This window comes from Balaenoptera borealis, assembly GCF_965194805.1.
Source record: "Balaenoptera borealis genome assembly, chromosome: X".
NCBI classification, from domain to species: Eukaryota; Metazoa; Chordata; class Mammalia; order Artiodactyla; family Balaenopteridae; genus Balaenoptera; species Balaenoptera borealis.
In genome coordinates, this window is record NC_138881.1 from 1,273,701 (window position 1) to 1,298,934 (window position 25,234).

The 25,234-nt window shown below is 56.5% G+C and overlaps 2 protein-coding genes and 1 long non-coding RNA gene across 3 annotated transcripts in view; 1 reads left to right on the plus strand and 2 right to left on the minus strand.

Annotated features, from left to right (window-relative positions):
* ASMTL (acetylserotonin O-methyltransferase like) overlaps nucleotides 1–904 on the minus strand; it is a 31,162-nt gene extending 30,258 nt beyond the window's left edge. Inside the window, exon 1 of the mRNA XM_082375706.1 lies at nucleotides 698–904. Within this exon, the coding sequence (XP_082231832.1) occupies nucleotides 698–790 (93 nt within the window). The 5' untranslated portion in view covers nucleotides 791–904. The remainder of the gene's footprint in view (nucleotides 1–697) is intronic.
* LOC309619964 overlaps nucleotides 1–5,257 on the plus strand; it is a 41,570-nt gene extending 36,313 nt beyond the window's left edge. Inside the window, exon 5 of the long non-coding RNA XR_014239291.1 lies at nucleotides 5,243–5,257. This is a non-coding gene — a long non-coding RNA (uncharacterized lncRNA). The remainder of the gene's footprint in view (nucleotides 1–5,242) is intronic.
* Nucleotides 5,258–5,346: 89 nt separating this feature from the next.
* P2RY8 (P2Y receptor family member 8) overlaps nucleotides 5,347–25,234 on the minus strand; it is a 50,902-nt gene continuing 31,014 nt past the window's right edge. The window contains exon 2 of the mRNA XM_082375830.1: nucleotides 5,347–7,520. Coding sequence (XP_082231956.1) covers nucleotides 6,432–7,493 — 1,062 coding nt within the window. The 5' untranslated portion in view covers nucleotides 7,494–7,520 and the 3' untranslated portion in view covers nucleotides 5,347–6,431. The remainder of the gene's footprint in view (nucleotides 7,521–25,234) is intronic.

Consider the following 25,234-nt stretch of genomic DNA (forward strand, 5'->3'; position numbering starts at 1 on the left):
TTACTCGGCACCTACCCTTACCCCAGCCCACTCCCCCCGCCCAGGCAGGGCCTCCCCATCAAGACCAAGCCTCTGCCGGGGCCTCTGTCCGCTCCCGTCCTCCCTCCCTCCCTCCCTCCCGGCTCCTGGACAGACTCGGCTCAGGCCCACAGGCCTGGCCTCGGCCTGAAGCCCCACAGACCTCGGCCGGCAGGGCACCAGGTCACCAGGCCCTGGCTGGAAGACGCTGGCCGGCCCACAGGCCTGGACCACGGTCACTAGGGTCCTCCCTCTGGTTACCTCAAGGCCCCAGCCTTGCAGAGACCCCAGACCCCCAGTAACTACGCCCCGGCCCTGCAGACCCTGTCATTAGGCCCCATCATGAAGCCCCGGCCTGCACCCCCCCCCCCCGCTAGGCCCCCCAGGTCGCTAGGCCCCGGCCCTGCGGACCAACCGCCCCCCGTGCCCCCGCCCCCCACTAAGGCCAGGTCACTAGGCCCCTCGGTCACTCGTCTTCAGCCACCAGACCCTGCCCCCCCCATCACTGGACACTCCCAGTTACTAGGCCCCGGCCCTGCAGACACCACCCCGCCCCCAGCTAAGTCCTGGTCACTAGCCCCCGGGTCACCAGGCCCCTGGTCACTAGGCCCGGGTCACTAGGCCCGCCCCAGACCCCGGCCCTGTAGACCCGGGCCCAGGCCGGGCCCAGGCCGCTCACCGCGTTGCTGAGGATCTCCTGGCGGCGCGGGGAGGCGCTGGCCAGCACCACGTGCTTGTGCTGCAGCTTCCCGATCACCGGACACAGCACCATGGTGCCGCCGCGACCCGACCCCAAGCTCGACTCCGCGCCTGGATCCGCACGCCCCAGGCCGCGCGCCCAGCGACGCGCGCCTGCCGCCGCGGCCCAGGCTCCGCCCCGGCTCCTCCCCAACCAAGCCCCGCCCCTGCCGCTGGAGCTCCGCCCGGGCCTCACCCCCCCCCATGAAGCCCCGCCCCGGCCAGTGGAGCTCCGCCTGGGCCTCACCCCCCCATGAAGCCCCGCCCAGGGCCCGCCCCCCCTCGGAGGAAGCGGCTCCGGACCGCTTCCGTGCCGGCCCCGAACGAAGCCCCGCCCCACCCACGAAGCCCCGCCCCCACGCTCGCCCCGCCCCCAACCGGCAGCCGGCGACGCGAGCTGGGCGCGGGCTGGGGGCCTGGGGCGAGGGCGGTCTCCGGGTCCCCAGAACCAGGAGACCAAGGGGCACCTTGGGAGCACTGAGCGGGCGATGGGGAAAAAAAAAGGAGTGTCCCTGTGAATCGGTGGAGGCGTCCCCGCAGGTGCCGTGGGGGACGGAGATGAGGGGTCCCCGGGGCGAGGTGGGGGGCGGAGATGGGGGTCGACGGGGCGCAGTGGGCGTGCGGCACGTCTCAGCCTCAGCGCTAGTGCTGTTTGGGGGCAGGTCATTCATTTCTGTGGGGCTGCCCTGGGCGATTGCAGGGTATTTAGCAGCATATCTGGTTTCTGTCCACTAGATGGCAGTAGCTGCCCTCCAAGTTGGGGACAACCGAACGTCTGCGCATGTCCTATCCACTGGGGCACCGAATCGCCCGTCGTTGTGTGCCTGGGCTATAGATAGATAGATGATGGATAGATAAGGTGAATAGATGATTGATAGATACCATGGATGGATGGGCAGTTAGATGGATGGATGGCTACAGGTACATAGATCGTAGATAAATAGATATTAGATAAATGCTAGATGGATAAATGATAGAGATAGATTATTTATTAATATAGAGACAAATAGATATGACGGATGGATGGGTGGATGGATGGATACATAGATAGATATACAGATAATTAATAGGTAGATGACAGCACATATATATAAACTAATACATACCTACGTGTATGTAGATGTACATGTGTCTGTATATATATATGGTATATCATGGTATGCGGGATATATCAACGTGACATCCTAATATATGTTTTGATGGCATCGTAATGTCCAGTTTTTTTCCCCTTAACTTTCTGTGCTGGGTGATCCCGCACAAGGCATCGGATGGTCATGCAAACCAGGTCCCTGTGCACCAAGCCCCCAAGGTCCCCACCCTAACCCCCTCTTGGTTAACCCATCAGAGGGCTGACCACCCACCAGCAAGCCCCTCCACAGTGAGTTCTGATTCACCGTGTGGACTCACCCTGCCCCAAACTTTACCCGTTTTGGGGGAGTCATTTCCTGATTGAACTTTACGTTTCCCTCAAATGTCTAGAGTTAGAAATAATTCTTCTTTTTCTTCTTCTTCTTTCTAATTCTAGGCATTTCAAGGAAATGTAAAAGTTCAACCAGTCAGGAAGCATCTTTATCACGGAATCATCTTCCCCCAGACAGTGACAATGAATATTTAGCTGGAAAGGTCAGGATGGAGGCATAAATACCTGTTTTCAAATTGCACAGCAGAAAAGGTGCCAAACTGCCCGCCCTCCAGCCGAGCTTGAGGCGCCCTTACTGGTTCTCCTCTGTCGATGCTGGCGTCACTGAGTTTTATCTGGATGAAGACATCAGAGAAGGTATTGCAAAGGCAAACTCGAAAACCATTTAATGAAGGATCACTATCCGATGGGGTCAATTCCCCCCGAATCTCCAGAACCAGCCCCGAAGACTCCTGTTCAGTTCAGTGCACAAGCCAAACATCTTGCTTAAAAAAATAGACGGTTTATTCTGAGGAAGTTCTAGGTGTACAGGGCAGTTGTCAGCATAGTACTGAAGCTCCTCAACCACCTTCCCCATCCTTCCCCGCCATGTTAACACCGACATCCCGGCCATAACGAAGAACCGACATCGGTCCGTTTCGAAGGAGGGATCGGTGTTGGAATCTCGCCCGTTTTCCCAGTGCTCTTCTGGGATCCAGTCTGTGATCCTCTCATTTTCCTTAGATGTTCCACCTTCCATCTTTCTCAGGATTGTTGACAAGGAGGGGAGCAGGCTGACGGATGTGTTGATGGTTTTGACTTACGCTGTAGGAAGGTCTTGGTGACAGACAAACAACAAGGTGACGAGGAAGGCAAGAAAGGAACGGTGGTTGGCACGGGACACACTTTAAATTAGGGATTTAGCCAGGGACGTCCGGCAGAAGTTACCAGCCAAACCTGGGTCCCCACGGGTGTGGGATGGGACTCTGGGGCAGGTGCTGGGTTCGACTCCCTGCCGTCTCACTCACCAGCTCCGGGCCACCGTTGTGGCCTTTATCGCTGAGTCCCACAGCAGTAATCCTACACATCTCATCCCCCTTAGGAACACGCCCTGCACGTTTATTTACATCCATTCCTACGCTAGAGGTATTTTAACAGCACTAAGGAATCTCACTGGCATTACAGAATCGTATAGGTTTCCAAAGACAGATCAGACACTGGAAGAAAAAATAAATCAATGTCTTCGTGCGAGAGTTTCCAACAAACCACCTGCTTTTAGCATGGATATTTTAAAACAGGCTCAAGTAAAGAGAATGACATAATGCAACCCCGTGTTGCCATCACCCAGGCTCAAGCATTGTGAGCCATCGGTATTCTGGCAGTTTTCGTTCATCCGGTCCCCAGATACGCAGGCACAAGTGCACACGCGCGTGCACACACAAAGACGTGGGCGCGTGCACGTGTACACGTGCGTGAAGTGTGCGTATATGTGTATGCACGCACGTACGTATGTGCATGCTTGTATTTGCTCTCGTATTTTAAAGCACGCATCAAGCATCGTAGCACTCGGCCCAGGACTATTTTCATTTACATCTTCAGCCTTTTAGGATTTCTTTTAACAAAGCCAAAGCCCCATCATCCCACCCAAGCAATCCTGGATTCCACCCCACGCCCCGTTCATGTTCTGCTGCCCCGATTCATGCCGGGAGCCCAGAACAACATGATTCTGCCGTCCTTGAAATTCCAGGGAGCCTGGTGGGAGGGTAATGGGCTGGTTCGGCTGTGAGATGGGAGGAGTCTTGGCCAGGCAGGGGTCTCAGGAGTCAGAGAGAGAAACCTGTCCGCCCAGCACATGGGGAAAAGTCAGGGATGTGGGTCTCTGCGTTCCTCCTTCTCCCACACCCTCCCAAGAGCTGAATCACAGAATCATATCTTGTTTTTTTTTTTATGTCTATGTAAATGCAAATGTGCTATCCTTTTACGGGAGGCTTAAGAGGGCGACAGATTGAGCGAGTGTGTGGGGAGAACACACACGTACACACACACACACAACATTATTAAAAGGCTGAAAGAGAGGCAAATCCCGCCCTGGGATTTCAGGTGATCTGACGGACCTCTCGGACAGGCTGACGGTCACCTGAAGTTCTGGATGGAAATTCCCAGCAATTCGAAAGACCCTGTCGGACCTCCTGAACTTCGGTGGAATTGGGGGCCCCTAGAATGCAGAAGTCACGGGGGCGTCGACAGCCCTGGATGGCTGAGTGGCCGCACAACCAAATAAGGGCTGGCAGAGCCCTCTGTGACCCAAAGGCTAGAGGGACGTGACATCCACTGGGGGAGGGTGTTACTACCTAGACTGGCTTCCTCTGAATTCAAGCTGTGATGCTTAATCACAAAGCAGCAGAAAAACGTCCTGTGAGGGTGGTTTGAGGTTTTTCACAGCTTTGCAGCATCAGACACTGGAGGCCCACGCCCAGACGTGGGTGCCACTGTCTCTCCGGCTCAGGGTTTCTGCCTCCGGCCTGTTGCTCGCTCGACCTGGCTTTCTAGGGTTCGGCTTTGGGACGGTCAGGAAGAGTGGGGGGACGGCACGCCATCCATGGACCATCCAGGTCCCTGACACGTGCCCTTTTCTCGTCCCTTCCGCCCATGGGCTCAAGTCCTTCCTCAGGGGCACGTCCGGCTGTCCCTCTGAGGCTCCCGTGGGTGGCTCTCGGCTCCCTGTAAACACAGGAACTGTCTCGGACACTGTCCTCTGTGGCGATGTCCCAGCTGCGTGGCCTGGGGCGGAGGAGGGTGAAGGGGACCTCCAGGCTGCACCTCCAAGCCGCGGGATTGCATTCCACAAAGCAGGTCCCACCCTGGGAGCCAGCGCCAGGCACCGGCCCTCCTGCAGTCACCCTAGCAGGTGCCAGAGGCTCGGTCTCAGAATTTCAGAGTGTGGTGTCTCCTGGGGCAGCCATAACAAGTTCCCATAAACTGGAGGCTAAAACCCCAGACAGACCTGCATCCTCCCCCAGCCCTGGGGACCAGACGTCTCAGGTCAGGGTGACCCAGGGCTGTGCTCCCTCCAGAGGCTCCGGGGAGGGTCCTTCCCGCCTCTTCCAGCTTCTGGGGGCTCCAGGCGTCCCTGGGCTCGTGGCCGCATCCCTCCCGTCTCTGCCTCTGTCTTCACGGGGCTTCTCCTCTGTGTCTGGGTCTCTCCTCTCTGCCCCTTAGAAGGACCCTGTCGTTGGATGTAGGGCCGCCCTGATCCCATAGGTCACACCTTGCGGTTCCTAGCGGACATGGACTTTGGGGAGACACCGTTCACCCCAGGACACGTACGTCTGCGTCTCTTCCAACGTGACCAGGTGCTTCCAGGACATCAGCTCACAAGCCCCACCCGCATCTCTGACCCATGGGGGGGACGTCACCTGCCCCACAGCCAACCCACCCTGGAGGTCCCTGAGCCCCCGCCTGCCAGCCCCTCCAAGGTCTCACCTTATAGGCTGCAGGGCTGTTTTCCTTTCCCAAGGGAGCCCTGAACTCAGTTCTGTGCATCTCCTTGTGATGTGCAAAGCACCCAAAAGCTGGTTCTTTCAGGCAAATCCCGGCCTCCCGGGAACCTGCTGGTTTAGGACCCTGGGCACTCCGGGGACGGGGCCCCTTATCTTCCCAAAGCAGCCCAGGTACTGGGGCCGGCGCAGGTGTGGCCCAGGTGCTGAGCAGACCTGCTTCGGGCTCGTGTGGTCAGTGCTCTCCCCTGGTCCTCAAAGGATCCCACGGGTCAGGCCAGGAGCCCCTCCAGACCCCCAGGACGACTTGCTGTGGCCCGGGGTTCTCAGCTGGGAGGGGGAGCCAGAGAATGGACCGGAGGGGGCCCCCCTGAGGCAAGCTGCACCCCGAGGCGGGTCAGGGAGATGCAGTTGTAGCTGCCAACACTCAGAAACTTGTCATCCGCCCAGAGACCCTCGGTCCACACCTCCGGGACGGACGTCCTTCCGGTCTGGGGGCTGTCGCTCGGGGATATTTAAGGAGAACCTGACCCCCGACGGGAAGCCCCCGTGTTTGCTTGGCTCCGGGGGGCGGGGGGAACCAGGTGATGTCGGGGGGAACAGGTGAGGTCGCAGGGACCCATGGGCCCCCAGAGCACGGGGCCCGAGGTGGCCGGTCCACGGGCACGTGGCCAAATGCCAGCGCCCGGCGGGACGGCGGGTGGATCGCCCGCAGGGCGGGGGAAGGACCCCGCCGCCCTCTCCCGGCTGCCCCTCCCCCGCCCCCGAGGGCGCCCGGCTCAGAAGACGCTCTCCTGCCGCTTGACGCTGGGCCGGCCGGCGGCGTCCAGCCCCTCCGCGGAGCGCACGGACAGCGTGTGGCCGGAGCCGAGGCTCTCGCGGCGCCCCTCGGGGCTGCCGGTGGCCAGCGGCCTGTAGCCCAGGTAGTGCCGCATGTGGAGCTGGAACTCACGGGAGGCGAAGTAGTAGACGAAGGGGTCCAGGCAGTTGTTGAGGCAGCTGAGGCAGAGCGTGAGCTTGTACACGTGGTAGTAGCTGCGGCCGAAGAACAGCCGGCTGACCACGTGGGCCAGCAGCACGAAGTTGTTGGGCGCGAAGCAGGTGACGAAGGCCAGCAGCACCACGGCCGCCAGGCACACGGCGCGCCTCCTCCGGGCCTGCCCGTGGCGGTCGGCCGAGCGCAGCAGCGCGAGGATAGTGGCCGTGTAGCAGACCACGGTGACCACGAAGGGGATGAGGAAGAGCACGACGAACAGGGTGAAGAGGAACGCCGCCCACGTGGCCACGCTGGGGAGCATGGTGGACTTGAGGACGTCGAAGCAGGTGACGATGCCCAGCGCCTCCACGGCGTAGGTGAGGTCCGTGCGCGCCAGCGGCGACAGGGCGGCCAGAAGCAGGAGCCACGTGCCGGCGCAGGCGGCCGCGGCGTAGCGACGGCAGCGCCAGCGGGCGGAGGCCAGCGGGTACACGACGCCCAGGAAGCGGTCCACGCTGATGCACGTCATGGTGAGGATGGAGGAGTACATGTTCGCGTAGAAGGCCACGGTCACCACGTTGCACAGCAGCTCGCCGAACACCCAGTGGTTGCCGTTGCAGTGGTAGTAGATCTGGAAGGGTAGCACGCAGGCCAGCATCAGGTCCGTGACGCTCAGGTTGATCATGAAGATGACCGAGGGTGTCTTGGGCCCGATGTGGCGACACAGCACCCACAGCGAGAACAGGTTGCCGGGGATACTGATGAGCGCCACCAGCGAGTACACCACCGGCAGGACCACCGCGATGGCCGGGTCCCGCAGCATCAGGAGGGTGGCGTTGTCTGGACGCGTCAGGTTCATGTCCATCCTGGAGCCGGGCGTTCGGGGGCCGACCTGGAAGAGAAGAGGGGCGCCAGGGGTGAGAGGGGCGGACGACGGGGTGTGCTCGCGCAGGGGCCGAGAGGTGGGAGGGTCCCCGGCGCCCGAGGGGCGGGCAGCTCCCGCTTCCTCCTCCGCTGACCCTCCCTCCCTTCTGGTCCCTCTTCCCGCCCTCCACCTGTATCCCAGACCCAATGGATGCTAAGTTCTCAAGGGCTGTATCACCCACAAAAGCTGCAAGGAACCATCTGAAAACACCCACCGCCGGCTGCCCGGCTCCTGACCCAGCGTGGGGGTCACAAACCTGCCCCTCCATCCTGCACTGGGTGGTGGTGGGGGGGGAAGAGACCCCGCACCGGGACGTGGAGACCCCGTGTCCTGTCCCTGCAGGCAGCAGGTGTGGGATCAAGTCTGCCGGGGCCAGAGGACACAGGACTCTTCCTGTAACTGCCCACAGCCCGGCTGCACCTGGGTCACTGCACTCCTGCCCCTCCCCTGGCAACTTCCTTCCTTCCTGTGACTTGGAAGCATGGGGAGCGTGCTGTGAGGCACGGTGCGGAGGCGTCAATGCTGGGGCCATGAGGATGCAGGGCAGTGAGGCTGAGGTACAAGGTTACAAAGTTACCAAGGGAATGACTCTGTTTCCAACATGCAAAGCAGCTTCCCTCGGATGCTCTGAGCCCCGATTTCTTCACTGGCACACAGTGAAGTCAGGGTCCCCCCACCCCAGGGCTGTGCTGGGTATCGCAGGCTGCCCTCCCCGACCACACGGGTGTGCTGTGCTGCTGGCGTCGTGGTCCCAGCAGGATAGTAACTGTCACCCTGGGCCTGGCCTCCTGCCTTTGGCCCATAGCCGCTCATCACCCCAACACCCCAGCTCCACTCCCTTCCACATTCGGGACCCCAATCCCAGAGCACCCATTGTGGCTGCTCCTTTGGGGCGGGGGGGGGATGTTGGGGCCCCTGAGACATCATCTCCATGTCCTCCCTCCCTCCCTCCCCGGTGATGTCACAATAACCCTCTTATTGTGACATCACCGGTAGCACCAGCAGGACATAGAAAAGGGGCTTGGAGGTGTGCTGGTGACACGTTCCCAAACTGCAAAGGGGAGTGGATGCCCTGCCCGGCCCCGGCCCTGATGGGGGCTCCTGGGGGTTCCCCCAGACCACACAGAGCATCCTCTGCTCCTCCCCCAGTGGTCCCACAGAGGAGCCTCCCCCGGGCGGCTCCCAGCCGAGGGAGCCGGGGACCATGGTTGAAGGGAGCAGTGTCTGTCTTGCGAGCACCTGCTTCCAGGTGCCACGTCCCCACCGTCTCCGCCGTCCCCGCCGGACGTGGTTTTGGAACCCCAGCGGCCTCCTTGCCTCCCGGGAAGTGCACAGCAATACAGGAGCCCACGGAGAGGCCCAGGTGCCTCGTGGGACTGGCAGCCCGTCCTGCTGCAAACCATGGGGAAGACGGAACGGCTGATGGGCGGGCATGTGACATCTTTGTTCTTGTCTTGACCCCCCCAGTGAGCTCCCAGAGCTTTTCCCAAGCACAGGACGGGCTCTTTGTGGGCAAAGGAGGGTGCAATCGGAATATGTATTACAGGAGTGGGGGAAACTGCCCATCAGGTCACGGTCTTAAAAGCAGACGCTGAGGTTTCCCGGAGGAGAAGGAATTCTGAGTCCAGACAGCAAGGTCAGCTCGTGCCTGGGTCTCTAGCCCCACCCCCTGCCCTGCGGATTTCACACTCACCAGCCCCACAACCGTGTGAGCCAATTCCTTGAGATAAATGTCTTTATGGATATATTGTATTTTACATTTGTAGGTACGTATATGTGCAAATATAGGCATGTGTGTTTGTATACACATGTACACTTATGTATATATATATCCTCTTGCATATAGTTGTATGTATGGGTGTGTATATACGCGTGTGTGTGCATATACACACGTATCCGGTCGCATACATATCATATTGCATGTATACATACGTGTCTATACACAACACACACCCTATTGCCTGTATACAGTGGGTTGGCCAGAAAGTTCGTTCGGGTTTTTCCGTACGGTCTTGTGGAAAAACCGAAACAAACTTTTTGGCCAACCCAATATATGTGTGTGTGTGTGTGTGTATACACACACAGATATATATCCTATGGCATATCCATGCATGTGTATGTATATATATATACACATGTATATTCAATTGCACAAGTATGTGTATACAATTTATGTGTATATATGTAGACATAAATATGTATATAAATGCAATAGGGTATATATGGCGTAGGTTATATATGTGTGTGTGTATATGCACACATATATATACATGCATGTCATAGGCTGTCTATGTATAGATGTACATACACATCTATGCGGTAGTGCATGTGTACACATACATGTACGTGCAATTGAATATACATGTGTATATACATCCTTCTAGCTCTCCATCCTTAGGTTTCTGTTCCTCCGGAGAACCCTGATGGTACAGAGCTAATGGTCCTGAGGGCCCTCCTGAGGCTGGGGAACCATGACTAGATGCTCGTTACTTTTATGCTGACCCTCATGTGAAGAGACAGTGGGTTTGCGTTTCCAGCCCCTTCCATAGAGCGCTCGGGATAACAGAGGTGGGAGGTCCCTGCCCACGACGACACCTCCCACCGGGTCCTCACGCCACGCTTTATCAGGAACGTTAAAACCGAAACCAGTTGGGAACAAGTGGCTGGGTCTCCTGCCCACGCTCACGGCGTGAAAGCTCCTGTTCTTTGCCTGGAGCCGCTGGGGAGCACCAAGCCCGCCCTTCAGAGCTCACGGAGCGGTCTGGAGCCAGGGCCCCAGAGCCCTGGGCTGGGCACCCATGCCGACGCCAGGTCCCAACACGCCGGGTCCCTCCTGCAAATATGGACATAACTGAGGTGTGGGAAGAGGCCCTGGACCTGGTCTGGAAATGCAAACCCTCTGCAGCCAGTGGGTTCTGAGCTGCTGGAACCTGAACCGCTGGCCCTTGAACCTTGCACTCCTGAACTTCTGTTTTTCCCGCTGATCTTCCCCCCGCCCCCGTGACAGAGAAGTCTGCCCAGATGTCCGCACACCCCGCTCCTGACTGCCGGCCCCTCAGACCCGCAGAGAGGGAGGGCCCGGGCCCTGCGGGGACAAGGGATCCCTGGGGCTGCCTACACCCCGCCTTGTGGGCGCAGCGGGTCCCTGTTTCACTTTCTTTCTAATTTCTCATGTAAACACAACCCAAAGGCAGCTCCTAGTTCACTTCTGTTGCTTTTCAAAGTCTGGGTGACGGCTTTGCTGCCGTATCGACCTGGATGATACCGGATTTCTCTTTCTTTGAATGCTGGACAGAAGAGCTTTAACACTTAAAGTAGGAAAAACACAACAAAAATACCCCAACAAACCAAACAAACAAACACAAAAGAAAGAAAGAGAAGCGCGGCGTGTGTATTTTCTCACTTTCAAAGATGGCACCCAAGTTGGGCCACCTGACCTGGAGTCCACGGGGTGGGGACAGCTGGTGGGGGTCAAGGACATGGCTTAAGGGTGCCATAAGGGACCGTTAAGTGTGCTGTTCGGCTGAGGATCTGCCCAGGATGCCACGTTCCTGTAAGGGGCCGTCTGCAAGCCGGGAAGAGGGTCCTCACCAGAATGTGACCCTGTTGGCACCGTGATCCCAGACACCCAGCCTCCAGGACCGGGAGAAATAAATGCCTGTTGTTTAAGCCGCCCCGTCTGCGATATTCTGTGATAGCTGCCCGACCCGACCCAGACAGACATTATCCTGATGGCCTCAGCCCGTGGCTGCAGGCACCTCAGCACCACGTGCGCTGTTGTGGTGACACGGCGCTGGTCACAGATGTGTATTCCCTGCACCGCACCTCACAGGGCCCTGCATCTGGCTCTTAGGTCTCACTGATGGATTCACCTGGGTTTTGACTCACTCCACGTGAATCCAGACTTTCCTTCTGGCTGCGTTCACCTGGAGAAGCCCTTTTCCCCCAAGGGTTTGGGACTCGGAAACCGGAGCTGCAAGCTTGTGCAAACAGCATATCATGTAAAAGTCGGCCGGGTCTCAGCCAGCCTGGGGGGTCTTTCCCTGGAGCCCAGCGTACACCCCACGAGAGGAAACTCTGCCATCTGCCTGGGGTTTCAAGGTCTGTGTTTCTCACCGTGCCTCTTCCTTCTCTTCTCGAGATCCCGTCGGGGATGACCGAGTTGCTATTTTGCCGTTGGCCGCGGCTGTCCCTTCTGCATTTGACCGCAAGTGTGTAAGATGCCGGGGCTCCTGAGATCAGGGTGTGGGGCTCAGCCGGGCGTCAGGCCCCTAAGACACCCACGGCTCCCATCCCCACTGCAGTCTGACGTGTCCCGACATGGTCACGGGGTCGTCCATCCCTGGATGTCTGTGAGCAGGAAACGTGGTCCTTGAGCCACCGGGGAAGCCAGGGCCCAGCCTTCGACTCTGATCTGACTGCAACTCCCCTTTCAAGCCTTCCTGCCCTGCTCTTTCTTCCTCTGCGGGGGACGCGCCATCTGCGGTGAGTGTGCACAGCGAGCTTCCGCAAACCCACTTAAAAATGGCCCGCGTTTCGCTTTGAGTGGGAAGCTTTCTGCTCCGCTGGCTCAAGGCCAGGTGCCATCCTACGGTCATTGTGTGGGGGGGTGCTGGCCCCTCCTCACAGCCACCCACCTCCATCCATCCTCGGCTTCAGGCGGAAAAGGGAGCCGTACTTCTCGGGGTCCCCGTGGATGCTGCAGCGGGACCCATGGAAGGGAGAGATGCCCATAATGTACAGAGGACGGGGGGTGACCGGGGGAGGCTGCTGTGTGTTCCCGGGGGGATGGGGGTGGTGGTCTGAGAAGACCCACGACGGACAGAGCTTCACACAGAGAACCCATCCCCCTCGAGCGGAATTCCGAGGGCGGGGTGGCATTTGGGGGGCCTTTTTCCATTTCTGCTCAAACAGTTATGAATGCCACCCGCCCCCCGGGGATCTGATCTGTCCTAACCTCCAGGTGGGAGCTTCAAAAGAGTGAGAATTTGCATAACACAAGGCCGCCCTGCATGGGTTGCAGAAAACCCATGTGGGTGTCGGGAGGCTCCTGCCACCCTCAGCAGCCCTGGCGCTGCTGCCTCCCCCCCCCCCCCGCCGTGGGCCCCCACGTGCTTTCACCTGTACCGTCTCAGGGGAGGGCAGGCAGCCCCCTTGGGGCTCCGGAGCCCCAGCCTGCAGCCTCGTGGTGTCTGGAGCCCGGAGCACGGCCGCTGGCTGCAGAGATCACGGCTGATTAATAAAGAAATCACCTCTAACAGATGCCGGCTTCTCTGAAACCCACGGCGTTTGTGGTTTGGACCTGGAGGAGGTCTGGGAGGTGGCAGGATGGAAATTTTGTGAAACGAGCAACAAACAGCCGCTGGTGGCCACCAGACGCTCCCCAGGCGCTGGGCGAGCAGAGGTGGCTCTTGCAAAAGGCACGGGCACCGGGCTGCCCAAAGCAGGCGGCTTGGAGGCGGCGGGCGGGAAGTTCTGGCTTGTTCTCTGCAGGAAACCGCACGCAGTTCTGAGACACAGACTCAGCTGCGTCTCAGGTGTCCAGGGCTCCTGTGTATCTCCCCCTCCAGACCCCCCGGCCCCCGTCTTGGTCTCTTTTTTCTTAATAGTCGTATTGAGCTGTAAGTTATATATCATCAAGTTTCCCCATTTACAATGGACACATCAGGACTTCCCTGGAGGCACAGTGGTTAAGAATCCGCCTGCCAATGCAGGGGACATGGGTTTGAGCCCTGGTCCGGGAAGATCCCACATGCCGCGGGGCAACTAAGCCCGTGCGCCACAACTACTGAGCCTGTGCTCTAGAGCCCAGGAGCCACAACTACTGAAGCCCACGCACCTAGAACCCGTGCTCCGCAACAAGAGAAGCCACCGCAATGAGAAGCCTGCGCACCGCAAGGAAGAGCAGCCCCCGCTCGCTGCAACTAGAGAAAGCCTGCACGCAGCAACGAAGACCCAACACAGCCAAAAATAAGTAAATAAAATAAATTTTAAAAAATGCGCAGCGCAGCAGTTTTTCATAAATTTGCAGACATGCACCCACCCCCAACACGTGATCCCAGAACATTTTCATTGTCTTGAAAAGAAACCTTGCACACCACGGCCGTCACCTCACACTCCCCTGCCCCAGCCCACATGGATACAGGTTTACAAATTAAGTTTGAATTCACCTGTCATACAAGTGACCGTGTTTAAAGTGCACCATTCGGTGGCACAGAGGACATTCACAAGGTTTTGGGGCCATCGCCTCTATCTGTTTCTAGAAAGTGTTCATTATCCCGAAAGGAGACCCCATCCCCATTAAGAGTCACTCCCTATCTCCCTCCCCCAGCCCTTAATCTGCCTTCTGTGTCTGTGGGTTTGTGTGTTCCGGACGTTTCCTCTCAATGGAATCGCATACTGTGTGTCCTTCTGTGTCAGGCTTCCCTCACTGAGCATCATGTGTTCAAGGTCCGTCCACATTGTAACCTGTGTCAGAGCTTCACTCCTTTTCATGGCTGAGTCATATTCCACTGTGTGGTTGGACCCCACGCTGTTTATCCATCCATCCATCCATCCACCCGTCCATCCATCCATCCACGCATCCATCCACCCATCCATCCATCCACCCATCCATCCATCCACCCATCCATCCATCCATCCACCCATCCATTCACCCATCCATCCATCCACCCATCCATCCACCCATCCATCCGTCCATCCATCCGTCCATCCACCCGTCCATCCATCCGTCCATCCATCCATCCATCCATCCACCCATCCACCCGTCCATCCGTCCATCCATCCACCCATCCACCCACCCATCCACCCACCCATCCATCCATCCATCCATCCATCCATCCATCCATCCATCCATCCACCCATCCATCCATCCACCCGTCCATCCACCCGTCCATCCATCCGTCCATCCATCCACCCATCCATCCGTCCATCCATCCGTCCATCCACCCGTCCATCCATCCACCCATCCATCCACCCATCCATCCGTCCATCCATCCGTCCATCCACCCGTCCATCCATCCGTCCATCCATCCGTCCATCCATCCATCCATGGACACTTGGGTTTCCACTTTTTGTTTGTTGTGAACCAAGCTGCTTATCACTCACACCCAGCCTGGGACCACCCCCGACGTGAAGTTTGCAGATGCTGAGTACACTGGTCCTTCCGTCTCTGTTGAGGTGGGTCTTACTCAGGTGGGGAGGAGAAAAGCACCCCTGAGTCAAAGGGATGAGTGCTGTTTGGGGACCGCCCCCCCATGTCCTTTCAACCATCACAGCCAGTGTTTCCCGAGTGCTGGGGCTAAACTCACAGCGGCGGGCACTGGAGGGTCTGGACCCTGGGAAGCCGTGACCCGGCCCCGTGCAGTGTGGACTGGCCTTCCTTGGGGGATTCTTGGGTTTCTGTGCAACCCAGGTTGTGGTGCTTTGCTACGGCAGCCCTGGGAGCCTCAGCCCCGAAGCGTTCAAGGGCCACGGCTTCAGAGAGCTGGTGATGTCGGAGCCTCCAAATGGATGGTGCCTTGTGGTACGTAGAATATTCACTCCTGAGATACACATGGGCGGAGCAGCCCTGCCCGGCTGATCGCTGCAGGGACCAGTGGTGCCTCTCGTACCCGCGACAGCTCCCACCCCACAGATTTTGTTCAACAGACTCAGGATGACGGAGCCACGCTGAACTAACAGCTGACCGATGTGGGAAGTGCTGGGAAAATGAATGGTGTGGGGTCTCCCCACCCAAACACTCAAGTGTCCTCATGTGTCACATCGGGGATATAGACTCATCCTCTGAGGGTTGCCGTGGTACCAAGTGACCCAGTGATGGTGAAGCATGTCGTAAACTGGGGTGTGTCCATAAATATTAACTAGGTCAGTAACTGGGGGGGGGGGTCCTGGGTTGTCCTAACAAATGACCACAAGCTGGGGGCTTTGCAATAACAGGAATTCATCCTCCTCCAGTCCTGGAGACCAGACGTCTGAGCTCAAGGTGTCCTAGGGCCGCGCTCCCTCCAGAGGCTCCAGGGGAGGGTTCTTCCTGCCTCTTCCAGCTTCTGGGGGCTCCAGGCGTCCCTGGGCTTGTGGCCGCATCCCTCCCGTCTCTGCCTCAGTCTTCCCAGGGCTTCTCCTCTGTATCTGTGTCTCTCCTCTTCTGTCTCTTAGAAGGACCCCGTCATTGGGTTTAGGGCCACCCTCATCCAGGAGGACCTCATCTCAGGCCCTTCACTTCATCACATCTGCAAAGACCCTATTTCCAAATAATACCCCTTCCTGAGGTTCTGGGTTGTCATGAATCTTGGGGGACACCATTCAATTCACTACACCCTCCCACTGAGCAAGAACCCTATAAATAACTCAGCACATAACAGGTGAATTTCTCCTGAAATTTGATCATGACATTTAATGCACTTGTCTTTCCAGAATCCTTACATAGGTGCCAATAATCAATAATAATCAGTAGGGTTTTAAAGAATATCTCAGGGTCACCGACTGTTTGACACACTTGTGGAAGGACCCTGTCGTGGGATGTAGGGCCACCCCAATTCCAGGAGGACCTCATTGCAGATCCTTCATTTCATCACATCTGCAAAGACCCTGTTTCCAAACAAATCACATTCATAGGCTCTGGAGGCCAGGACGTGGATATGTTTTTTGCAGACCCCCACGCAGCCAACTTCAGGCATCAAGGAGATTATTTCTAAGAGCTCTTTGACCTCAGTGCGTCCCGGGGTGAGGGTTCCAGGTTTAGCCACATCCCCTCCAGCACCAAGGCTGAGGCATGTTTTTGGAGAGAAGACCCCCTCCGCCCACCCCGGGCACCCATGCTGCAGAGGTGGAGGGAACACAAGGCTGGTCTGGAATCTAAGCATCACGCCCAGAAATTCTGGCCTTTCCCTCAAGGGTCGGGACGCCAGGGAGGCTGTGCGCCCTCAACACCAGCCTCGTGTGGAAGACCCCCTTCTTGCCCGTGACCCCAGGACTTGGCTGATGCTTCTGAAGCTGCCCGGCGGAGGAAGCTGCATTGGGTTTTCTGGTCGACCATGGGAAACTCACAGAAGACATAGGAAACTCTGTGGTTGTCGTGGGTGAACTCCGTCTCCCCCCAAGTTCATAGGTTGAAGTCCTAACTCTCCGTAGGTCAGCGTGTGACTTTAGTTCCAAGGAGGGTCTTTGCAGATGTAATTAGTTAGATTTAGATGAGGTCCCACTGGAGCAGGGTGGGACCTGAGTCCACTATGACCGGTGTCCTTATAAAAAGGGGACATTTGGACACAAACACACAGAAGGAGGGAGACAGCCAGGTGGGAATGGATACAGAGACAGAGGTGATGCTTCTGTAATCCAAGAAATGCCAAGGGTGGCCAGGAAACTCCAGAAGTAGGGAGAGAGGCGTGGAATAGAGTCTCCCGACAGCCTCCAGAAGGAACCAACCCTGCAGATGCCTTGACTTCAGACTTCAGGTCTCCAGAAAGGAGAGACACTGAATCTGTGTTGTTGAAGCCCTCCAGTTGGGGGTGATTTTTTCCAGCAGCCCCAGGAGAAAAATGCACAGGGGGAAAGAGAAAGGATTGAGCCGACAGACTCCAGAAAGCCAAAGCAATGATCCTGCAAAATAAAAGAGAGGGAGGGATCTCAAAGAAAAGACGCAGCCTGAAAGGATGAGATCGTAGGAAACAGAAAGACATGAAGACACAGCCGACAGCCTCAGGGGTGACATCGGTAGCGGGGAGGAGGGATAGAAATAGTGAAAGATGTAAAAACTGCATGGCAAGCAACATCAACATATATTGATGTGACCTCCCCCCCTTTTTTGGCCAACACTCTCAGGGGGCGGGCATATAAATGAGCTTTGCCGAAGCCCAGGATGAATGGAAGCTCCAGCCAACGTGGAGCTGCACCCAAGGACTAAAGAAATACTTCAGGTTCTCCTGCTCAGGTCTCCTGCCCACAGTGGGTGAGCTTTCCCCCCAGCACCCCTTATTCCAGAGGCCCACAGTGCTGGGGGACACCCCCCAGGACCCAGACACAGCATCCCGTCCAGCCCTGGTGGGGACAGGGGTACAGGTGTATGTTTGTAGGCAGAGTCACACTGGCTTCAAGGAGAATTCAGCTTTGGGCCAACTTACTGGTGTGGCCGGAATTTTAGACATGGTCCCGTGGTCCCCATTCACACACTGAAACTTGTTGGAGCAAGAGTCTTGATTGACAGGTCATCTCGATATATAAGGGGTCCTGAGGGGGGAAGAGACAGTGGACGGACCCCAGGGTTCTCACCCAGGCAACGTTGTCATCCCCGCCAGGGGACACTCGGCAATGTCTGGGGACATTTCTGGTTGTCACAGCTGGGAGAGGGGGTGCTCCTGGCACCTGGCGGGTGGAGACCAGGGAAGCTGCTCCACAACCCACAGGGCCCAGGACGCCCCTCATCAGAGAGTCATCCAGCCCCGATGTCAGTAGTGCTGAGGCTGAGAAACCCTGACCTAGCATGAGAGACTATCTATCCATCTATCTATGTACCTATGTATCTATATATCTATGTATCTATCTGTCTATTTACCTATCATTGATCTATGATCCATCCAGCTATCCATCTATCATCTAAGTATCTATCAACCTATCATCTCTCTCCTATCTATCTATCTATCCATCCCTTCATTTATCACCTGTCTACTATATCTATCTATCTATCTATCTATCTATCTATCTATCTATCTATCTATCTATCATCTATTTATCCATCTATCTGCTTATCTATCATGTATCTATCATTTGTCTAGGGAAGTCCAAATGATCCCATCAACAGGTGGTGTTGGAACAACTCCCATCCACATGCAAAAAAAAAAAAAAAAAAGGAATCTAGACACAGACCTTGCTCCCTTCACAGTAATTAACTCAAAATGGACCACAGACCTACATGTAGAACACAAAACTATAACACTTCTACAGCGTAATGCAGGAGGAAACCTACATGATCTTGGGCATGGCAATCTGAATATCTGATTGCATGTTTCAATCAGATATTTTTAGATACAACACCAAAGGCACAATCCATGAAAGAAATCACGGATAAGCTGGACTTTGTCAAAGTTTTAAAAAGTCTGCTCTGCAAATGACCCTGTCAATAGAGTAAGAAGACAAGCCATAGACTGGGAGAACATATTTGCAAAAGACACATCTGAAAAAAAACAAAGACCAGAATCCACAATATACAAAGAACTCTTAAAAATCAACAATAGGAAAAACAAACAACCCAATATAAAAATGGGCCAAAGACGCCACTTCATCAGAGACTATGTACAGATGGCAACGAGGCACAGGAAAGGATGTTCCCCGTCGGACGCCTGTCAGGGAATTGTAAATTAACACCATGAGAACGAGATACCACCTGGCAGCTATCAGAATGACTAAGATCTGAAAACACCACCAGCACACGCCAGGGAGGATCTGAAATGGGAACTGTCTTCCACGCTGGGCGTTATAAGAGGGTGCTCGCATCCTCTGTGGCCGTCCGCTCACTTGGAGGCGGGAACCGCACTTTCTTGAGTGGGTTGTGATGCCTTCAAGACTCCACACCCTCCAGGTTCCCCGTCTTTGCAGCCCCAAGACTCCCATTACCTCTGTTCCGCCCCTAAGGGGACGCTAGCTTCTGCCAGCTTCAAAGTGAGGACGGGGGCTTCCCTGGTGGCGCAGTGGTTGAGAATTTGCCTGCCAGTGCAGGGGACACGGGTTCGAGCCCTGGTCTGGGAAGATCCCACATGCCACGGAGCAACTGGGCCTGTGAGCCACAACTACTGAGCCTGCGCGTCTGGAGCCTGTGCTCCGCAACAAGAGAGGCCGCGATAGTGAGAGGCCCGCGCACTGCGATGAAGAGTGGCCCCCGCTCGCCGCAACTAGAGAAAGCCCTAGCACAGAAACGAAGACCCAACATAGTAATCAATCCATCAATAAATCTTAAAAAAAAAAAAAAAAAAAAAAAAGTGAGGACGGAGCAGCAGAGACGGGGCAGCTGTGGGCGACGGAGGGACAGACGGGACGTCTGTCCCTCTGTGCTCTCAGCAGAACCCTCCGACCGCAGGGCGAGGATGCTCCCCGCTAAGCGCAAACACACAAGCGGGGCTCTTATCTCCGTCCCTCCGTCTATTTCCCCCTTGATTACACAATCTTCACACAGTCCATCACAGGTGATTTGCATGCCGCTGGCCGTCTACACACAGGTGATTTTCATCCACCTCCTGCACGCTCCGGCCCGGTGTTCTTGGCTTCCTGTGTCTTGCTCTCCGAGCTCTGGGCGACACCAAAGTAGCCAGAGACCACATTCTGCCCAAAGCAAAAAGCCTCTGCTTTCCTTTTGCATGACAATGGGTTTTTTGGGTTTGGTTTGTTTCCATTTTCAAGCTGCACCTCTCAGCGGTCTCGGTCTTGGCTGAATCACACCTGCACATTTAGCCTCTGTCTGTGAGGCAGGAAGCAACCTGACGTGAATGCATTAATTAAGCGGTAATGAACGTGAAGTGCCAGTCTGTAAAGAAGAGAAAAGAGCTGGCCTGGGGGGTGTTGGCTGGGGCCCTGCTGGGAAATAGGAGTTTGCAAGTGGCACGTATTGTGAGATTCAAAGGCGCTTCTTTCGTGGGTGAACCAGAACGCCAGCTGTGTGAACAACGTGGAGAGACTTGCTTAACAGATCAGTAGAGACAGAGAGTCAGAGAGATAGAGACAGACCTACAGAGAGAGAGGTGTACACCCTCGATTTACTAATAGCTCTTCTCTGTTTAAAGATGGTCACTCACATGCCTTCTCTAGGTTACTGACTATGCATACAACCGTTTCATCATATTCGGGATGATTCCTTTCATCCAACTGCCATCAATGTGACCTGCCCAGGTGCCAAGGAGAAAACCATCCAAGGAACCTTTGACAAGGGACCAAGGTACCGCTGCCATCTTGCTCCTGCCTGAACCCAAAGAGGGGCTCCATCCTTGGTGTCTCGATTCAGACCCCCGGTGACCAGAACCCCGAGGTGTGACATGTACTTTTTCCTGCCCTCAAGATGCTGTGGAAACCTCTCTCTCGGTAAAGTGGAAAAGCTCCCCTAAAATGCCGATAAGCACAGACACAGATGCATGTCTTGGCAACTTCTTAGGAAGTGCTTTGTGCCCCCCTGCAAAAAGGATATTTTAAATGAAGTCACCATAATAAGCCCTCTTAGACAGTGAGCTGCATCAGACATGAAACTTCACAGACACACCTTCCACTTGGGTTCCCTGCCCCCAAGCCCCCAGGCACAGGCGGAGAAGGTCAGAGATGGGGGTCTTCCGGGCTGAGCAGACCACACACCAAAACCTACGAGGGTACCCGGGGAATCAGAGATGGCCTGGAGTGAGGGTCTCCAAGCAAGAAGCCCATCCCCCAGAGAGGGTCCAAGATGACCCCTGGGGGCCTGAGAAGAACATTTCAGGGCTTTCAAATTGAATTCTGGTTTTCATCTGGAATATAAGAAAGACATTGCCCTTTGCTAAGAATTAGTAGAAGGATTGACCACCAGTGTGTGTCTGGCTCATAAACGAAATGAACGCACATGTTTTGAGATGCACCGTCAGACATTGACCCACCCCTCCCCCGCAACGGTTAGGTCTGGAAATGAGTAAACGGAAAAACGGGTGGAGCTTGGAAGCTGTTTACTGGGGAAGAGATGAGGTCAGTGGGGTGCCACCTTTCCATAGGAAAGCTGAGCCACCAACCCCAGAAGGAGATGCAGGGCCCGAGGGTGACAATTCAGGGTGAGGAAATGGCTAATTCCAGGCTGAGTCACGGGTGGCAAGGAGTGGCAGTGCCCACGAGCCTGGGGTTCCTTGCTGGGCCAGAAAGGAAAGATAGATAAATCAGTAAGAGGTGGTGAAGGCAGGGCTCTAGTTTATAGTAGAAAGTGTGAGCTGTGACTGTGGATTCCCAGTGCCCATGGAGAGAGTGGAAACTTGTCAATATGGGTCCGTGTCCTGGGGCTGCCAGAACCAAACACCCCAAACGGGGGGCTTAAAGGATCCATCCTCCCCCATCCTGGAGACCACACCTCTGAGGTCAAGGTGCCCCAGGGCCGTGCTCCCTCCCGAGGCTCCAGGGGAGGGTCCCCTTCCTGCCTCTTCCAGCTTCTGGGGCCTCCAGGCGTCCCTGGGCTCGTGGCCGCATCCCTCCCGTCTCTGCCTTCCATCTTCACGGGCCTTCTCCTCTGTGTCTGTGTCTCTCCTCTTCTGTCTCTTAGAAAGACCCTGTTATTGGATGTAGGGCCACCCTCATCCCGGAGGACCTCATCTCAGACCCTTCACTGCATCACATCTGCAGAGACCCTTTGTCCAAATAAGGTCCTGTTTGGAGGCTGTGGGCAGATGTGAGTTTGGGGGGACATGATTCAACCGAAGAAGCGGGTGGTGTTAACCCAAAGGACCGTTCTGAGATTGATGGGGTCACCCGCACACATAGATTTATGTGGTCCCTCCCAGGACAAACTACTTAACACATCGATTATTACGATCAGCATTTCCATACAAGTCTGGGGTCTGAGAGCCAGGCTGGACTGAGGGGTGGCCCGACCATTCCTAGTGTGAAGGGTGGCCCCAGATGAGGTGGGAAGCCGGGGGACTTGGACCGAGGATAGAGTTTGTCCTGTCCCCTTCAACTCCTCACTCTTTACAAATTGCCTCGTAGAAACAGTCTGGTGGTTCCTCAATTAGTTAAATGTAGAGTTACCATGTGATCGAGCACTTCCCCTCCTAGGTAGAAGCTCAAGAGAAATAAAAACGTATGTCCACATGGAAACATGTGCACGCATGTTCATAGCCATAGTATTGACAACGAAGGGTGGAAACAGCCCAAGTGTCCATGGGGATACACAGCATGGGGTCCATCCACATGATGGAATATGACTCAGCCATGAAAAGGAGTGAAGCTCTGACCCAGGCTACAGCGTGGATGGACCTTGAACACACGATGCTCAGTGAGAGAAGCAGACACAGGAGGACACATATTTTATTATTCCATTTATGTGAAACGTCCAGTATCATCAAATCCACAGAGACAAAAAACGGATTTTTGGTTGCCAGAGTCCGCAGGGAGTTGGGAGTGAGGACTGATTACTCAATGGGGACGGGGTCTCCCTTTGGGGGGATAAGAATTTTCTGGAACTGGACAGAGGAGAGGGTTGCACAATATTGTGCATGTGCTAAATGCCCCTGTGTTATTGACTTTAAAAGGGTTAATTGTATGCTGTGTGAATTATAGCTCAATTGTTTTAAATGCCTCATGCCTCGCAGGGGGAAGCCTGAGGACCTGTCTGCTGTGCTTGCCTGTGTGCAGCTGGCCCTTTGCCCCGGGAACTCCTAGCCCTCTGCTCACCTCACGTTCTGAGACTTTCGTCCCTGTATTCCAGCGTCCTCACCCCTCGGGTCACTGCCAGTGTGTCTGGAGTTGACCGCCCACGTCTTCAGGTCTGTGGTCCCCACAGCTGAGCGAATCCCAGCCAGGACCTGAGCAGGAGGAAGGGGTGGCCTGAGTATCTTCGCTGATTGCACAAAGCTTCGTCCTGGAAGCCACCAGGGATGGGCCGAGATTCCCAGGGGCTGCCATTGTTCTCATTTCCTTCTGTACCAAGGCCACAGACAGCATCCTTCCGGGCCCTGCACCCGGGGGATGACGTGGAAAGCTCGGGCCACCGTTCCCTGAGCCCTCGGGCTGCGTCTCCCATTCCTTGGAAAGAATCGCCCTACCCGTGTGCAAACGTGTCCTCCTAGACCCTTCCTCGGGAGACAAGCCCCTGCTGTTTTCTGTTTACAAATGGGGAAACCGAGGCACAGAGGGATGAAGGGCCTCGCATGGGACACGGACAGCTCTGTCCGAGTTTAAGTCGGACACAAGGACGTTCCTGATAAATGAAGAGTGAGGGGATGGATGACATGAGGACGCAGAGTGAATGGACAGATGGAGGCGTGATGGACGAACAGAAGGAAGGGGGTGGCGTAGAAGGTGAGCAGCCCTAGGCCTGTGACTTCACACAAGTTAACCAGCCACCCCTCCTGTCCCCCCACTGCAGTGGACCTGGTGTCCAGAATACCCCATGTCCCCCCCTGCAGTGGACCTGGTGTCCAGAACCCCCCTCACATCCCCCCCTGCAGTGGACCTGGTGTCCAGAACCCCCCTCACGTCCCCCCCTGCAGTGGACCTGGTGTCCAGAACCCCCCTCACATCCCCCCATGCAGTGAACCTGGTGTCCAGAACCCCCCTCACGTCCCCCCTGCAGTGAACCTGGTGTCCAGAACCCCCCTCACTCACATCCCCCCTGCAGTGAACCTGGTGTCCAGAACCCCCCACACATCCCCCCATGCAGTGAACCTGGTGTCCAGAACCCCCCTCACATCCCCCCTGCAGTGGACCTGGTGTCCAGAACCCCCCTCACATCCCCCCCTGCAGTGAACCTGGTGTCCAGAACCCCTCTCACGTCCCCCCCTGCAGTGAACCTGGTGTCCAGAACCCCCCTCATGTCCCCCCTGCAGTGAATCTGGTGTCCAGAACCCCCCTCACGTCCCCCCTGCAGTGAACCTGGTGTCCAGAACCCCCCTCACTCACATCCCCCCTGCAGTGAACCTGGTGTCCAGAACCCCCCACACATCCCCCCATGCAGTGAACCTGGTGTCCAGAACCCCCCTCACGTCCCCCCCTACAGTGAACCTGGTGTCCAGAACCCCCCTCACGTCCCCCCTGCAGTGAACCTGGTGTCCAGAACCCCCCTCATGTCCCCCCCTGCAGTGAACCTGGTGTCCAGAACCCCCCTCACATCCCCCCATGCAGTGAACCGGGTGTCCAGAACCCCCCTCACGTCCCCCCATGCAGTGAACCTGGTGTCCAGAACCCCCCTCACGTCCCCCCCTGCAGTGGACCTGGTGTCCAGAACCCCCCTCACATCCCCCCATGCAGTGAACCTGGTGTCCAGAACCCCCCTCACGTCCCCCCTGCAGTGAACCTGGTGTCCAGAACCCCCCTCACTCACATCCCCCCTGCAGTGAACCTGGTGTCCAGAACCCCCCACACATCCCCCCCTGCAGTGAACCTGGTGTCCAGAACCCCCCTCACGCCCCCCCCTACAGTGAACCTGGTGTCCAGAACCCCCCTCACGTCCCCCCTGCAGTGAACCTGGTGTCCAGAACCCCCCTCATGTCCCCCCCTGCAGTGAATCTGGTGTCCAGAACCCCCCTCACGTCCCCCCTGCAGTGAACCTGGTGTCCAGAACCCCCCTCACTCACATCCCCCCTGCAGTGAACCTGGTGTCCAGAACCCCCCTCACGTCCCCCCTGCAGTGAACCTAGTGTCCAGAACCCCCCTCATGTCCCCCCTGCAGTGAACCTGGTGTCCAGAACCCCCCTCACGTCCCCCCCTACAGTGAACCTGGTGTCCAGAACCCCCCTCACGTCCCCCCTGCAGTGAACCTGGTGTCCAGAACCCCCCTCACATCCCCCTGCTGCAGGGGACCAGGTGTCTAGTATCCCTTCTTCCTCTGGAACCTGTCCCACTCTGGGCCTCTGGTCCGAGGGGCTGTCAATCACACAAGAGTGAGAAGTGGCCGAAACCTGGCCCATCACGGATCCCCCTCACTCTGTCCTTAGGCATCAGTCCAGGGCTGGTCATCTGACCCTGGCAGGGCC